The 17,294-nt window shown below is 41.3% G+C and overlaps 1 protein-coding gene across 3 annotated transcripts in view; it reads left to right on the forward strand.

Moving 5' to 3' along the window:
• The window catches only part of sgk1 (serum/glucocorticoid regulated kinase 1), a 31,757-nt gene that overhangs the window by 11,799 nt on the left and 2,664 nt on the right, over nt 1–17,294 (forward strand). Inside the window, exons 4-9 of one of the 3 annotated variants that reach the window (XM_026340925.1) lie at nt 2,765–2,980; nt 5,106–5,169; nt 15,656–15,731; nt 15,926–16,001; nt 16,154–16,342; nt 16,447–16,578. In XM_026340925.1, the coding sequence (XP_026196710.1) occupies nt 2,765–2,980; nt 5,106–5,169; nt 15,656–15,731; nt 15,926–16,001; nt 16,154–16,342; nt 16,447–16,578 (753 nt within the window). Of the gene's footprint in view, nt 1–2,764; nt 2,981–5,105; nt 5,170–13,466; nt 13,609–15,200; nt 15,522–15,655; nt 15,732–15,925; nt 16,002–16,153; nt 16,343–16,446; nt 16,579–17,294 lie in introns of those variants that run through there. The other 2 variants (XM_026340927.1, XM_026340926.1) reach the window with 2 other exon arrangements.

The following is a 17,294-nucleotide window of genomic DNA, read 5'->3' on the forward strand; positions in this document are numbered from 1 at the left end:
TGTAGTAGATGTCTACTGTGTACTGTCCTTGTATGGAGTGGACAAAAAAACAGAAATCCCTTATAATGACAATACAGCAGCCTTTCAAACTAGTTTAGTGAAGCTCATTATATTATTTTGGTGTATTTTGATTGTTTAGATTTAGATTGATGGATTCAGCCAATATCATATTAGAAAAATGACTAACCTGCTGTACATGTACTGCAAAAGCTGTCAAACCTCAGTCTATGGATCTAACTTCTGACCCTTAAGTGAGAATGCTCTTGATTTTCCCAAAGCCTGTGTTTACAGTAACTATGCGGAGAACTACTGCACGTGCGGAAAAAAATCAAAATACTTTTTTCTATCACTTCAGAAGGAGCTGTCTGCAATCTGATGAACTCAAGTGGCGTCAGCTGTGTCAGCGTTTCTGTGCCTGACTGCAGAATTGAAGATTAAAAAAACTGTGGATGTGGAGTTAGGAAGGAGTTAGCTTCAACCAGATGTTAGCTGACAATTCAATGACAGTTACTAAATAATATAGTGAGTTTGTCACCTGGTCATATTGTACTTTGGCACTGTGTATTGAAATGTTAGGTGTTTTTATTTTTATGTCTATTTAAGGGGGTCTATGCAGAGAGTTTTGTCTCTGAGACTGCTGTATGTGAGCATATATAGGACTTTGTGGACTGTTGTGCTTACGTACTGGCTTATTAATGAGAAATCCATGTACTTTATTGCATCCTGAGTCTGAAAGGTGAAAGGACATATCTTAAAGGAGAAGCCTTATGTAACTTAAATAAGAAGACTTATCCTTTATCTTAAAGGATTACAGCACAAAACAAGGTCAAAGGGCAGGGGAAAGTGCTTAGGAAAAAAGGGGACTCTGGAAATGGGATGCATATATGTGTGTGTGTGTGTTATTCTTCTTGCGCTCATATTTTTCTAGTTGTTGAAGGAATGCATGGCCCTGCCCCCGAAAAAGATTCACTAAGAGGCCATAGACTAAAGGATGGGCTGGATAAATATGGATAGGTCATGATTAAGTGTAAAGAGTTTACATTAAGAGAAGGGTAAACAAAATCAATGTCACCATCATCAACCATATACCAGGTAATTTATTGAAAGCAAAGTATTAAAGCATTAATCTTTTTTTTTTTCGATTATTTGATTAATCATTTTAACTACAGAATGTTTGTTTTACTTGAATAAATAAAAAAGCACATTACAAACAGTAAACTCTCAACAAAAGGGGTAAGTTTATATATCTACACACCCTGACCCTGTTATGATAGAATGGTATCATATTGAATTTGACACTCTCAGTCATTTTTTTCCTTCCAGCACTGACCTATAATTACAGTCAAGGAAGCAATCGGGCCCGCACACATAGCTATCACTGTGAGGACACTCATTGACATAATGCATTCTTTAGCCTCTTACTTTAACCATCAAAACGAAATGCCTATTCTTAACCCTGACGCTAATTGAAACTGAATTCAAACTTTAACTCTAAAACCAAGTTTTATCTCTCAAACATCCCTCTGAAAGGATGCAGGGAAGTAAGCACCGTCCTCACTTTGTCAAAATTTCATCACTCATTTCTTGTCCTCAAACTGCTGACCATATGAGAGCACACACACACACACGTAATCTCAAACACACACATTTCCTTCGGGTAATGTTAGAGGACCAGTAGAGCAGGAGCCAATGATAGAGGCCTTGATAAGACTCATTTTGAATAGCTGCAGTGACTGAACCTGTCCACTCTGTGTGCCAAGGACACCATTTACCTTACATAATAGCTATTTCATGTCACTGACACATCCGTCTGTGTAATTCGCTTTCCTTGATAACTGTGTACCTGATGTTTCATTATCCCACGTAGCTCATATTCCTTTCTCACACCTTCTTTCTCCTCTGTGTTTGCACTAAAGCCAATTATGTTTTATGCCGGTGATATGTATTCTGTCCCTGTTGCCAGTAACATTATAAATGGTGATTGAGAAGAAGCGATTGTGGTAAAATTGTCCTCAGGAGAGTGTCACTCCTGTCACTGTGCAGCGGTCACACGAGAGGCAATTATTGCTAAGGATGAAACTGGCTCATTCACAATGTGAGTCTCATGATGTGGTGATGTTTACTCTAGCTGCTTTAGGTATGACATAAAAAGTCTCTAAAAAGTGAAATGTTAATTGCTACTCACAGCAGGATTCGGTAATACCCTATAAAAAGGTGATGAAAATGGTTGAGAATACAGGTTTCGTTTAATATATTAAGTTGATAGTCTGAAAAGCTGAAGATGAGAATTATAGCAGGTGTGCTTTCCCATGAAGACCATGTATCTCCAAAACATTGGCATTTCATAAGCAAATAGAAAGAGAAAGAGACCACCTAGATCTATGAGAAGCACGAACAGAAGTACGGGAAGACTCTCAGTTCATAAAAGGACACTTAATCCTTCAGTTTATCTGGGATTTAAAAAAAATCCAAATTTAGAAATGTGTGGTTCCCTATATAAACTGCAACCAAATGAAATATCCTGAGATGTTTTCAGTAGAAGGCCAATGACTGTACCAATTAGTCAGTCAGTATGACATGATATTAATAAACCAGTCTAAACAGTGCACATTTGTTACTTAATTCCATCTAAATATTGTTCAGTTTAGGTCTGGTTTGGAAATTAGACTTATTCCTTGGTATGATCTTCTGGCAATGATTTTATTACTCTAATTATTAGTTTATTATTATAATGTAGTACTAAATTTATATTTGAATTTTAAAGGTCAGGAAGTGGAGGATGCTGGCTCGCCATCATGGCGATGGCACAGGCAAACAGAAGGAAGCAGAATCAGATGTCCACCTGGGCAACTGTCAGTGTTGGGGGATCCACGCCTCGCCCCTCCTGGCCAGCCCCGTCATGCTGGAGTGCTCCATCTGCAGTGGGCCCTACATCAGCTACACCCTGGAGGATACCTGGCAGCCACGCCAGCGCACACAGGCAAGTTAATTTTGCCTTCAGCTAATTAAATTGCATGTAGCAAATATTAATTTATCATAGCAGACAGTAGAGGGGACTTCCAGGAGACCTTGATGGGGGAATTCAGGAAAACCCCAGAGGAATTATGGATTGTTATATTGTAAAACAGATGTTAGCAATATAGAATAGGAGGCTGTTTCATTCACTTTTCACAGTAAGCATTTCTATATCTTACAATAAGTGAGTAGTTGTATACTAACATATACAGACAGTTCACAAGATGATAAAAATAGTAGTAACCCTCAGTTTGTCACACTTTTAATTGCTGACCTAATGCTAATTAATATTCCACAGAATATGATCCGCCTTAGTAGTAACACTTTTGCCAGGAAGTTACTTTAGAGTTTAGGACCTGTAACGATTTAACATCAGAAAGTGTGGGAACTCTGCAGGCAGCTGAGAGAAAGGTCCTCTGAGACAACAACTTACCATTGTTGTAGCTTTCCATTGCTTCTACTCTCTGTCTTTCTCATATTAGAAAATCAAATGAGCGTTAAAAAGGGACTTGATTTAGGGAAAATAAAGTTATTACAGTGACGTCCACATTTTACAGTACTATTCAGGGAAATGTGGAAAAAACAAACAGTAGCACAAGGCGACTGTTTAATATCTGTGTGTGTTGATCAGGAACCTGTGAATTTAGAAAAGGTGATTGTGCAAACAATGTGCAAATATGCCCTTTTTTTCATTTCTAATAAACACAACTGGCCACAACCAGTCTGAGGATATATGCCCTTACAGTATGTCACACGGGTTTAATGGTTTAACACATATTTTCATGGTTATGAAAAATATAACTATTGTACAGTAACAGCAAAGATGTCTAGCTTTTATACCATTAAATGTGGTTTATCTTATGACTCATAGTCAGGTCATACAGCCCCCTGCCTCTCCTTGACCGTACTTCTGTCTCTTGTTGCCTATGATTGAACCCAAAATATCTTATTAAAAGAACAAATCTGCCCTAAAATATTAATGGACAGAAAGCCTAGATTCAACTGTGGATACAACTCAATCAGATCTCTGCACTGAACAAACAACCTCAGGTGAATTCAAAGACGAGAGTACGAATGGTGAGGTGCCTGTAGACTAGACCAGACAATATAAGGACAAGCAATATGTGTTTGTGTTTGTGTATGATCAGAAAAGCTATGCCGTCAGTTACATTAACACTTAAATGGACATTAAATAACTGGGATAGCAGATTGTTGAAGGCTGAATGAATTGATGAGAGTGAAACAACTTGTTTCTCCTACACACACACACACACACATACACACACACACACACACACAAGCCTCAGCTTGTCTTGTTCTCAGAAAACACCCATGGGAGAATATTGAGAGCTGTGCTAAGTTTTCAGAGGTGCAGCATGAAATAACAAACTCGGCTAAGACAATGTAGCAATCACAGACAAAAATAAATCATAATGGCAATGTCATGAGATGCACTTACTTCTGCTATTATTACTGTGTTTGAAAAGGAAAAGTGGGACAGACGTCAGTAGCAGCTATTGAGACATATGTGCATGAGAGTGCATGTTTCTGGTGTCAAAGATCAAATGTTTCAAACAAGCAGAAAACAGGAGATGCAGTTATAGACAGTACAGTAAATACTGTGCATTCACTCAAGCACAGCATTGAGTGGATTTAAACGGACTTCATACAGCTGTAGGCGCTTCTTACTTTAATCATTTTACATTTAAGAAAAAAAACTTAAATAAGCACATTGTGACGATGATGAAGCAGATGTCCTGTTGGCCCAAGCCGAGCACGCACGCTCAGGTTCAAACCGGCTTTTAGTCTTGTTAAAGCACAATCTGTTCCGTCATGTTATAGAGCAGAGGTTTCTCACCACTTTCACCACAAGGCTCCAAGTGATTTAGTGCAGTTTCATTAAAACACACCATGCGGGAAACCAACTGGAACTGGTGCACAAACTAGTGTGGGTCAGGGAACCGGTGATTTTAGAGAGCTGCCATTTAAGAGTGTCACCACAGAGCTGAAATAAAGTGTGTTCAACATTTCAGTTGTTTGTCTGTGTCATTTGAGAAATTTTACTAAGTAATGTCATTGTTCTCTTCCAGGCGATGGACCTGTACTACCACAATGAGTCAGACCCAGACAGTTACTGTTGCCCTGGCGACAACAGTAAGTCACCACCAATTAAATGCGCTGTTCTGTATTTTTACACTTCCTCGTACGTCTCTTTCTTTACACTCATTTTTCACACTGTACCTCAGGTGCACTATGTTTCTGTCTCACCCCTCTCCACCAATCCCAGGCAGTTTTTCTTTATTATCTTCATTTACTTTATTTTCCCCCATCGGTCCAAAATGATCTTCTACCACAGATTCTCTGTTTTTTCTCTCGTGTTTGTTGCTTCCTAACCTGATCGCTTTGGGAGTAAAGTCATTCATCTCGAACACACAGGCACTTTGTAATGTTACCTTACCTCACCACTATTCCCTCTAATCCAACCTCTAAACTCCCTGAATAATAACTGTTGTCCATAAACCAAGATTACTATTTGCTCTTTTGTGGAAACTGGCAAAACAGTAGTTACAGACACAATACACAGGACTGATCATCGTACACATGACACAGTGACCTTTTCTGTTTAGAACTTTATTGCAGCCGAACTATGTCTATCTGTTGGTGTGCTTTTTGCTTACATGTGTGCTACTGGGTGAGAATCCAGAGTCGGTTTATTGCCAACATAAATGGAAGTGACTGACTGTACTTTAACTTTCTGCCATTCACGTTATTCGTGCCACTGATTATAGTCCAATCCAAAGGGCCCTTATGTGTTTGTTTGTGTGTCACGCTTTGGCAGAGAGCCTATCTGTTCCCTTTTTTATTACGTTAGCTGGAAATCTTGCAAGAAATGAGCTCCTCTCACGAGTCTGTGTGTGTGTGTGTGTGTGTGTGTGTTTGTGTCTGAGAGCAAATTAGTAGAGACAGTTCACCATTATATCACATTTTCAGCAACATGCCTACTCTCTACACTTTGGTATTATCAAATAATGCGTGTTTTTAACTGAAAATAACTTTAATATATAAATAATTTGTCGTAGAACAAAATGAATCCATCCATTATATATTAGACATTATTTTATATAATTATTACTAACACATTAATGTGTAATTTTATTGTCATTGTTGTTTAAGGTGATGCAAAAGCAATCATTTTATATACCATTTGTATACTGGTAAACAGTGCACCTTATAAGATCATTATATTCAATTCAATTCAATTTTATTTGTAGAGCGCTTTTTACAATTGACATTGTCACAAAGCAGCTTTACACAACCAAACAACAGTACATGAACAGTGTATGTGTATGAGTCATAATAATGTGATTGTCCCTGATGAGCAAGCCGAGGGCGACAGTGGCAAGGAAAAACTCCCTGAGAAGGCAACAGGAAGAAACCTTGAGAGGAACCAGACTCAACAGGGAACCCATCCTCATATGGGTGGTTACATGCTGTGTAGGCAGCAGTCCAGTATAACAGTTAAAGTCTTTTAAGTTAATATGGAGTCCAGTTAGTTATTGCAGGCAGACTAGTTCCATTCCTTGACTATCGAGCGTTGAGTCGAGACCTCCAAGAAACAGCTTCCGACGTCCGCCGAGGCCGGGACCGACGTCATAGTAGCTTGTGACCAATCCAGTCTCCAAACGCATCCCAAAGGGCAAACGGTGGATCCAGGCGACGAGATCTCCAGCCAGAAGTTGGGCATCAGGACGAGTCAGACAGGTCCAGAGGGCAAAGGGTGGAATGACGTGTAGCTCGACAGAGAGACAGGAAGAGGGAAAAGAGAGAGGGAGAGGGAAAGAGAGAGAAGAGGAGAGATTGCAGTTAGTTGTATTCACAGTCAGATAAAGTTTGAGGTGAATGTATATTTAGTGTAGTGCAGCAGGGACTCCGGCAGGACTAATTATGACAGCCTAACTAAAAGGGTGGGTTCAGAAGAAAACACAGACATGAGGGCGCACTGGGATGTAGAGCAACCAAACACTTCACCATCAACAAACCCGAGTGATCAGTGAGAGTTGGGAAGACAGCATCTAAACATACCAGTTCACCATAATGCTCTACGTCCATGAGTCCTTCCCAGATCTATTTACTCAAATGCTTGACTAAATAGGTAGGTTTTCAGCCTAGACTTAAACACTGAGACTGTGTCTGAGTCCCGAACGCTATTTGGAAGGCTATTCCATAACTTTGGGGCTTTGTAAGAAAAAGCTCTGCCCCCAGCTGTAGTTTTTAGGATACGAGGTACTGACAGGCAGCCAGCATCCTTTGAGCGAAGTAGGCGTGGTGGATCATAAGACACTAGCAGTTCACTTAGATAATGCGGCGCAAGACCATTTAATGCTTTAAATGTCAAAAGTAGTATTTTAAAATCAATGCGAAATTTCACGGGGAGCCAATGAAGTGTAGATAAGATAGGCGTGATGTGATCGTATCTTCTGGTTCGAGTGAGGACTCTCGCTGCTGCATTCTGAACTAACTGAAGCTTGTTTATGCACCTGGCTGAACAGCCAGACAGTAAGGCATTACAGTAGTCCAACCTAGAGGTGATGAAAGCATGGACTAATTTTTCTGCATCATTTAGTGACAAAATATTCCTTATCTTGGCAATATTTCTGAGGTGAAAGAAAGCTGTCCTGGTGACATTATCTACATGAGCTTCAAATGAAAGACTGGAATCTAGAATCACACCAAGGTCTTTGACTGTTGCACTAGATGTAACGGAAAGGCCATCTAGAGTTACGGTGTGGTCTAACATCTTGCTTCTAGCTGCAGATGATCCTATAACTAGTACTTCTGTCTTATCAGGATTTAGCAGAAGGAAGTTAATTAGCATCCAGTCTCGTATATCCTTTACACATTGCTCAACTTTATTAAGCAGTTTGATCTCATCTGGTTTTGATGAAACATATAACTGTGTGTCGTCAGCATAACAATGAAAGTTAATACCATGTTTACGGATAATGTTGCCCAGAGGAAGCATGTAGAGGGAAAAAAGCAGGGGGCCTAAAACTGAACCCTGTGGAACACCAAACTCCACTGGAGAGCATGTGGAGTAATCGCCATTTAGATCTACATACTGATAACGATCAGTCAAATAGGACCTAAGCCAGGAGAGGGCCGTTCCCCTAATTCCAACAACATTTTCTAGTCTGTGAAGGAGAATACTATGGTCAATGGTGTCGAAAGCTGCACTGAGATCGAGTAGCACAAGCATAGAGACACTACCCTGATCAGAGGCCAATAGGAGCTCATTTACTACTTTAACAAGGGCCGTCTCTGTGCTGTGATGAGGCCTAAATCCTGACTGATAGAGTTCATGTATGTTATTTCTATGAAGATACGAGGATAGCTGCCCAGCTACTATCTTTTCGAGAATCTTTGAGATAAAGGGGAGGTTTGATATCGGCCTGTAATTTGACAGCTGACAAGGGTCGAGATCAGGTTTCTTGATTAGCGGTTTAATAACTGCTAATTTAAAACACTTTGGGACATACCCACAGCTGAGTGAGGAATTTATGATTGTCAGCAGGGGTTCTATTATTTCTGGCACTATCTGTTTTAGAAAGTGTGTCGGTATAGGGTCTAATGTACAGGTTGAAGATTTTGCAGAAGAGATGAGTGAAATTAGTTCATTCTCTTCAAGAGGAGTAAAGTAATCTAGGTACTGATCTGCTGAGGTTAGCTCGTCACCTGCGTCAACTAAATTGTCTGGTTTTAAAGCTTGAATTTTCTGCCTTATATTTACAATTTTGTTATTGAAAAAGTTCATGAAGTCCTCACTACTGCACAACGTATATGTTTGTATGTGATATCTTTATCTGAAAAGTAACTGGTAATTCAAAGGTTAACTAACTTTAAAGAAGCATGAAATGAAAATGCTCTAAGTGCCAAACTATCGAGCAGTTAAATAAGTTGTGGCAGGTCTGCAGGAACGTTTCCAAGTAGCAAATGTGTCGTGAAGCATATTCTTTTTTTCTTTAAAATATATCTATATATATTCACTGCGAGCAGCCTGCCTATTAATTATGGGAAGTTTTGGTGTATGAGGGAGAAATCCAAGCAATTAGCCAAGCTGGTGACAAGCTGTTCCTGTGGCCTCGGCCGCGATGCTGCTACATCCTGCCGTTCCAAGTTCAGCAATTAGTGGCTTTAGGAGCGCTCATAAGTTGGAGAGTGTCACATATCGTAGTCGTTCGCAGTGAAGTAGGCATGCGTCTAACAAAAGTAGAGAGCAAGGGACAGATCCAGTAAAAAATAAAAAAGCTAGGGACCAGAGTTTGACCGTGTAGGCTGCAGAGAAACAAACAGTGTGGATCTTATGTAACAAGGCATCTGCTGAGGATATCCTTATTAAACCACATTAGCATGTTCATCAACTTGCTGCAGGCCAATTAATCAGCATTGACACACTGACTTATAGGGCTTTTCTTACTTACATGCAGATGAACAGGTTTATATAACGGGTGATTACTAGGCTGAATGTGTGTGTGCTTGCATGTGTGTGTTCTCAAACTTCGCTCTTTTGTTGTCAGTGACACAAAATGATATCAACAGATTCCTCTCCGAAGCTTACTCTCCTCTCTCGCCATGTGTGACGCACCATTTGCCTGTGTCAACCTGCCTCCCGAGCGAAACAGGCGTACACTCCTCCACAAAGACACACACACACACACACACAAACACACTCTGTAAACTACATGCAACACAAACATGCTGCATGTTTTTTAAAGCTTAGCAAACTGGAGACATTTGACAGTTTTGAATAGATTGTGTTTATATGAAAATTTATAGGAAATGAATTAATATAAACAGCATTTTGCGTCCTACAAAGCAACCATTATCCGTCACATCCATAAGCCTTAATCTCAATTTCATCATGAAGGGCCACACTCAACTCACACCCTCAACGGCTCAACCACAAAGTCTTTTCTTTGCAATAGTGTTTTCACTCTGCGGATGTTCTGGTGACTTAGGATGGAAGAATACAACATTCCCAATTTACATCATGCTGGGAACTATTAGCTGTCACTCCCTAATAAAGTATTAAAATGCCCCCAGAATATGTAAAATCAAGAAGAAGTGCTAAAACACACTTCAACTTTTGATTTTATCGATTCATAGTCTCCTGAAAACGTCTTGAGACAAAGTTGTTTTCATTGTGCTTTGATTAGTAGCAGTTGCAGTTTTAACCCAGGTCATTATTTAGTCTGCACGCATTAAGAGGTTTCATTATGTTTTTGGTTAGGAATTGTTTAATTTTTAGCATATGAACTTTGTTTTTATTTTCCGGTACCAACATACACGAGTCATTCCGAGAACCTTCTCGTGAATTAACAGCTATATATCAGGTTGGTTCTTGGAAATTGTTATGTAACTCTGTAACCTCCAAAATAAACTGTTTCAAAACACGCTCATTAAAACACAGGCCAGCTGACATTTTTTTGTGAGACAGGTTCATGCAAGCTCAAGAATTTTAAAAGTCAACTTGGGGAGAGTCTCAATGAACCATTGTGATAATGACAAACAACCATGTACAGTGGCGGCTAAAGAGATAAACAGGCTATATTAGCCTATTATATTAGTAGGCTAGCCAGTCAGGCTATTCACACACACACACACACACACACACACACACACTGACACTGCTCCATATCCAGTGACAAAATAAAAGCCTAGCTGTTCTCTGTGAATAGCTGAGGCCTTTATATAACTGTGTCATTTGGTTCCTCACCACCGTGGCTCATTCACATTCATCGCCAGATCAACCATTGCCACATCTCACCCTCATCATCCCCCGTCGCAGACAGCGGACATTACAGGATGGAGGGATGGGAGACTGAAAGAGATTAACACATTTAACGGATGGATGTCACCTGGCGCAGGCAGCTTCAATATGGGCATTCGCTGGTCTTTGTGTATGTGTGGGTATATGGTGTCGGTGGGTGGGCTGAAGGAGCATGTGTGTTTGTATGTGTGTTTCTGTTTATTCTGCAACTTTAATATCCAGCATCTCAACCCCTCTGGCACTGGTGAACCCCTTCCTGTCCTTTTATGAAATGGCCCAGAGAGAGAAAGTGTGTGTGTGTGAGTCAGTGCTGGCTTTGGTACTGATGACAATGCCACTAGTGGGTTACATAACATACTAGTGTCTCTCACACACAGAGGAGTTGCAGTAAACACAGAGTCTGAATATTGTGGAGCCTCCTCTTGTTCAGGGCCCGGGCTTGGAGCAGCCAGAAGAGAAAGAGGGCCAGATAGGAAAATCACTGAGTGGACTTTTTGTTAGTGTCGCACCCCCTCGCTCTCATTTTCTTCCTCCTCTCTCCTGATCTTCTCTCAGCACCACTCTCTCATTTCATTCACTCTGGGCTATGACCACAGATGCAGACACAAGAGCAGTGCTCAAACCCCAGCAGAGGTAAAGTAATGTCTTCTTCATCGCCTTTTCGTTAATCTTCTCTTGCAGTGCAACAGTAGTCCCGACAACAATTTTCAGCGCTGCTTCAGGCTTTCCTTATGTTCTTACTACTCCCCTTTGAGAGAGCAATACAGTGCGTGATTGTGATGCTTTGAAGTGCCGATAAAAGATGTCGGTGTGACCCACATGGGCTACTACTGTAGAGTCGGCCGTGAGATGTTGAGTGAAATTGAGGGATGAAGCACAGCGACCTTTGCTGTTTCAAGGAGAATATCTTTTTTCTAACAGACTGTGCAAAGTTCTTGGTGGTGCACTGGGGGTAGAGTGTGTTGGACATCTTGAGGGAATTTAGCAAGTAGCTCATGTGCCTTTTCTCTATGAGAAAGTGTGTATGGGTGAGCATATGTGTGTGCATTTTCTGTCAGTCTCCCTGTAGATCTGCTTTGTCCTCCAGCTTATGTTGTGTGTGCTGTCAGATTCTCTGCAGGGTTTTTTTTTTTTTTGCTTTCCTGCTCTGGGTATGTGTGTGTATGTGTGTGTATGTGCATAGGGTGGCTTTGGGGGGCAGATTAATAATAGATTCGACCTGAGTTAAGGGAGAAACAGAGACAGCAGTAAAGAGTAGGGGCTATATATAAATACTGCAGAGCAACACATGCATCCACACAATGATTTTTTCATTGCTGGGAATGCTGGGAATAAGTACATATATTCAAACACATGTAAACATATAGAAAGTCAAGACATTTCTAAAAATAGGACCAGTTGTTTGCAACTACCCAGAATAAATAAGGATTTAAACTATGTCTTACAGGTAAAAAATATTGTGTTTTATACCTCTAGAAACTAGAATAAGAAGTTCAGTTTGTTCATTCATAAAAAAAGTTACAGTGTTCCCATTCTTATCAGCTGGGAACAAAAACACAGGAAATAAAAGCCCAAAAAATAAACATGAAACTGTGTTACACAATAAACCTGTTAACAATTATACAAACGCAGGCTAAGACTAAAATAACTCAAATGCTGCCATGTCATCTTCAAAAAATGTAGAAGAAAGAATGTTATTTAGTACCTTTACTGTCCACATGCAGTCCTTAAGCACCCATGATCTACCTTTTAAAGTTTTCTGCCTACATGTTTCGCACTCACACCTTTCACTTATTCTCTACTCTCTGACACACTCCCAAAGGCAAAAAGTCTGGAAAACATTATTCTGAGAAAATACCTGGGTGTATACACACGCATGAAAAGCTTGGGCGAGCAGTTCTTTAAGAGACTGGGCAAATCTACAGGACCTACAACTTCTTGGCAGCTGCCAACGTTGACTTCATGTGAATCCAGCTTCCTTAATTCCGAACGGCCTCAACTAGGAACAAGTGGGAAAAAAAAACAGCACATGAAGATAAAACCATTTGTAAGATAGGACATTACATTACTTGAGTTTTTGCGTGAATCATTTCACTATGAGCCAGTTTTGTCACCATGTCATGGTGAAATATTCCAGACAAAGTGAAGTGCAGATTAAACCGAAATGCCCATGAATGCAGGTGCTGAGCCAAGATAGAAGTTATCACCAAATGGTGGCGACAGCGGTATGCTGATAATGTAAGTTCACTGGAACTAGGCCTGCAAACAAACTGCTCTTAAAGGTGCTTAATAGCATGTGAAAAAAACCCAAATTGTCATGTGCTTGTGCTTTTCACTTCTTGTCATGGCATGGGGGAGTAGTAGCATAAATACATAAACAGCTGTTTGTGTTGCTTCTCTTCTTTTTGTAATAAAGACAAAAATGAGGGGGGGGGGGTGTAGGTGGGAGGGGGATGTATTTCCACTGGCTTAACTTGAGGTAGGAGCTCATGGGGAGAATTTGAAGGAGGCATATCCCCCCACCCTGATGAAAACTCATGATACTAGGCTTGAAGTGGAAGGAAATGGAGGCGGGGACGTCTCCGCCCTCAAAGGAAAGCAAAAAAAAAAAAAAAAAAAAAAAAAAAAAGCAATCTGCTGGTTGAAACTCTCCAAGAAGAGGAGTGCGGTGTAGTTCAATTACCTTCCTGCTCAGGAGCCCCTCTCCTTGCTGTGATTCGGGAACTTAATCAGCCCTATGAAAGACAAAACGACCGCTCTGACATGTAAGTACGCCGAATACTGGCTGAAATACGCACAGCGATGAGTCTCTGTTATGTATATTTATATAAATCAACTATTTAAATCCACCAGAGTCTTCAGAAGACTCTGGTGGACACACTGGAGGTCTGTGGGGATCATATTGCGAGACTATTTCGGCTATTTATTGCGATATTTATAGTTCTATTTGGCACCGGTAGAGCCATAATAGCTCCTCAGTCCCTTTCTATGGTTGTGTGGACAGCAGGGGCAGACATGGGGGTGGTGGTGGGGGGGGGGGCTCTCCATTCACCCAACAATCGCGTGACCTGGATTGATGGTGGTGCTGTTGGAAGTGTCTCGCTGAAAAGGGGGTCTGTTGAAGGCGCCAGGGGAGCTTTGGCAACTCCGCTTGGCAACTTGTTGAACCCTGGCGCTGCGGGCAGTCCAAAGGAGACGAGAGCCCCTGCAGATCTGCAAGACGGGTGGGTTTTCACTGGAAACTAGGTCTGATGGGGGTTTGTTGGATGTTGTGGAAATATAGCACCGAGACATGACTCGCTTGCATGTTTTACGCATTACTTTACGCAAAAAAAAAAAAAAAAAAAAGTTGCACAAAAACGTTTTATTGGGCAACATTGTGCCTCCATTGTATATTGTACAATACTCTACGTGTGTTTAAATGACTGACAGTTAGTAAAGTTTAATTTCAGTTTGTCCTTCTTTATTCTTTACGCGCGTTTATCAATACAATCTCCAAACAGATTTGGCTGCAGTCGTCGACTTACATACCCTCATTCCTCTGAGGGGTGTAGATCAAACTTGAACCAGGTGCCTTACATAACTAGGACTTGGTGGTCTTTAAATTTGCCAGTCCACCAAATTCACCGCACACCGACACTTCATTTCATACTTGAACATCACATCGAGGTACTGGCTGTTTCTCGGATGCTCGCCGGCTTGTTAAAACAGGCTGTGGGTCCGGTCTAGTTGGGTTTGGAGCTGGGTGTATTCAGGAGTTTCTCAGTCTGTACTTTTCCACCAGCGCTGAGTTTTTTTGGCTTTCCGCCTCCCTCGACTCAGACTCTCCCTGTGGTCCTTTGTATACCGGGGGAACATGCGTCACTCCCCTCGTTTTAATTGAGAAACAGTCTTACAGTGAAAACCGATAGGCTCGGAGGCTATCAGATGATCTGTACAGGACCGACTTGCAGACTCATGGGGTTAGACGAGGAGCCTGTGTGACAAAAATAATCACGACTCATCTCGAATGTCAAGAACTATATCACCAGCAGTTGTTTTTTTTCTTTTCCTCACACGTTTTTTATAATCTGCAGAGTTTGAACATAGGGACATATCATATTACTGAGTGGACACATCTGGATGTCATCAGCCCATGGGTTCGTTTTTGCAGTCCTGTGCAGGCTGAGCGCGCGCTGTTCCTGGTGCCATTATCACACGGTGTGACACATTACATGGCATGTGAAGCAAAGTTGCTATGGTATTGCACAAACGTGCAAATAAAACAAGCAGGGCCTTTCAGGGACTGGTGGTAAAGCACCGTTTTTTCACCCCCACCCCCCCCCCCCGGTATTTTCCTGTGTTTTGACGCAGACGCTTCTCGGGGGGCGTGGATTCATGACGCGCCGGGAGCGCAACAGCAGCTGACTGGTGGAGAACGGGGTTGATCGTGTTTAGAACAAAATGTTAGCACAGGATCACGCCCGTCAAGGAGGTGGGGGCGTGATGGGGCAGCTCCTCCCTCCCACTGACCTGTTATAATCAAGAGCCAAACGCATGAGAGTCATATTTTGTCTTGGGACAGCTGATGAGTGCAGAGCTGCTGTTTCAACTCCTGACATCATGACGATAAAAACAGAAACAGAAAAACCTGTGCTGACATACTCCAAATCCAGAGGACTAGTAGCTTTAGTCACCGGTATGCGATCATAACTGGATGTTTTAAGTTGATTCTTGCTGTTGTGGATGCACTTTTTGTTTTTACTTTTTTTTAAATTAAGTATTTGAATCTTTATTCTCTGTTTTTGTTTTTTTTCCCCTGATGTGTTGCAGCTTTCATGAAACAGCGGAGAATGGGTCTGAACGACTTCATTCAGAGGCTTGCCACAAACTCCTACGCCTGCAAGCAGTGAGTAGCATCTGACTCATGTCATTGTTCTGCATTCAGAGAAGGACAGAGCATCGAAAACACAAGCAGAAATTCCAGTTATTTGTCCTCAGCTATCAGCTGATTCACATACAAACCATAGGAAGTTGGCTTACTTAATGTGTTGTTAGTCAATGAAGTAACTTTGCTCTCTTTTATTTATTTATTTTTTTCAGTCCTGAAGTTCAATCCATCCTGAACTTAAGTCCTCCTCAGGAAGCTGAACTCATGAACGCAAACCCCTCTCCTCCTGTAAGTATATTCGCATTAAATAGTGAATTGAGTGGTTCATGTTTCTTTATTTACACCTTAAAAATGCTCTGTTTATGTATTTTCAATACCTTTTCGAATTCATGTTATGGCTCTTATGTGTTCATCCTTTTCTTCATTGCTCCCCATCACAGCCCAGTCCGTCCCAGCAGATCAACCTCGGACCATCCTCCAACCCTTCAGCCAAACCCAGTGACTTCCACTTCCTCAAGGTGATTGGAAAGGGCAGCTTCGGCAAGGTCTTGCTTGCGCGCCACCGCACAGATGACCAGTTTTACGCCGTCAAAGTCCTACAGAAAAAGGCCATCCTCAAGAAGAAGGAGGTAAATTGACTTGTAAACAGAGCAATTAGCTAGTTTCATGGAGATAAACCACAAGAGGTGACTCATTGGCAAACTCTTTAACCCGTGGCTTTTCTTCTCCTCAGGAGAAACACATCATGTCGGAGAGGAATGTGCTGCTAAAGAATGTCAAGCACCCATTTTTGGTGGGCCTGCACTATTCCTTCCAAACAGCAGACAAACTGTACTTTGTCTTGGACTACATTAATGGAGGAGAGGTGAGTTACTTGTGGTGCTGCTGCCAGATAAGAAAGAGGATATGAACAGAGATGATAGAGGAGAAGGGAGAAGCTTAGCTATTTAAGGAAGGAGGGAGGAGGAGAGCTTAATGATGGATATAGCTGAAATAGAAATGGGACTAGTTGAACCAACCTGTAAATTCAGACGATTTAGAGCAATAATTAACTGCAAGAATGAGTAGAGCCAGAGACAGACAGAGGGGATATCCTGTCGTGAGATGCAGAATAGAAGCAGTGGCTCTCTGTCTCTTTTTTTGTGTGCCTCTCTCTCTCTAAAGGAAACACCTCTCAGGAAATCATAGGGTGGGTTGGGACAGCGGCACAGACTTACGGGGCCAAAATTAGCAGCACTATCCAAACTCAATGCATGACTAATCGAGCTAATTTCCTGTGATTGTTGGACAAGCAAAGACAGCGTTGATTAAATATTGGTCTCATCAGGAAGCAGGATGCATTTACTCTCCTTCTCCCCTTTCTCTTTTCTTCCCCTCCTTTTTCTCTCCATCCTACTCGTGTTTATCTGTTATTTTTTTTATGTCTCTGTATTTCTTCCCATCCAGTTTCCTTATTTGTCTCTGTAGCTTTTTTAATTTCATATCAGACCTGTTGCCGAACATCTACAGTATAATGAAGGCATTTCAGTTTTAATCTGTCTAATCCCTGCCTTTTATTGTAAATAACCTTTACTCCTTTTT

This window comes from Anabas testudineus, chromosome 24, assembly GCF_900324465.2.
Source record: "Anabas testudineus chromosome 24, fAnaTes1.2, whole genome shotgun sequence".
Lineage (NCBI taxonomy): Eukaryota > Metazoa > Chordata > Actinopteri > Anabantiformes > Anabantidae > Anabas > Anabas testudineus.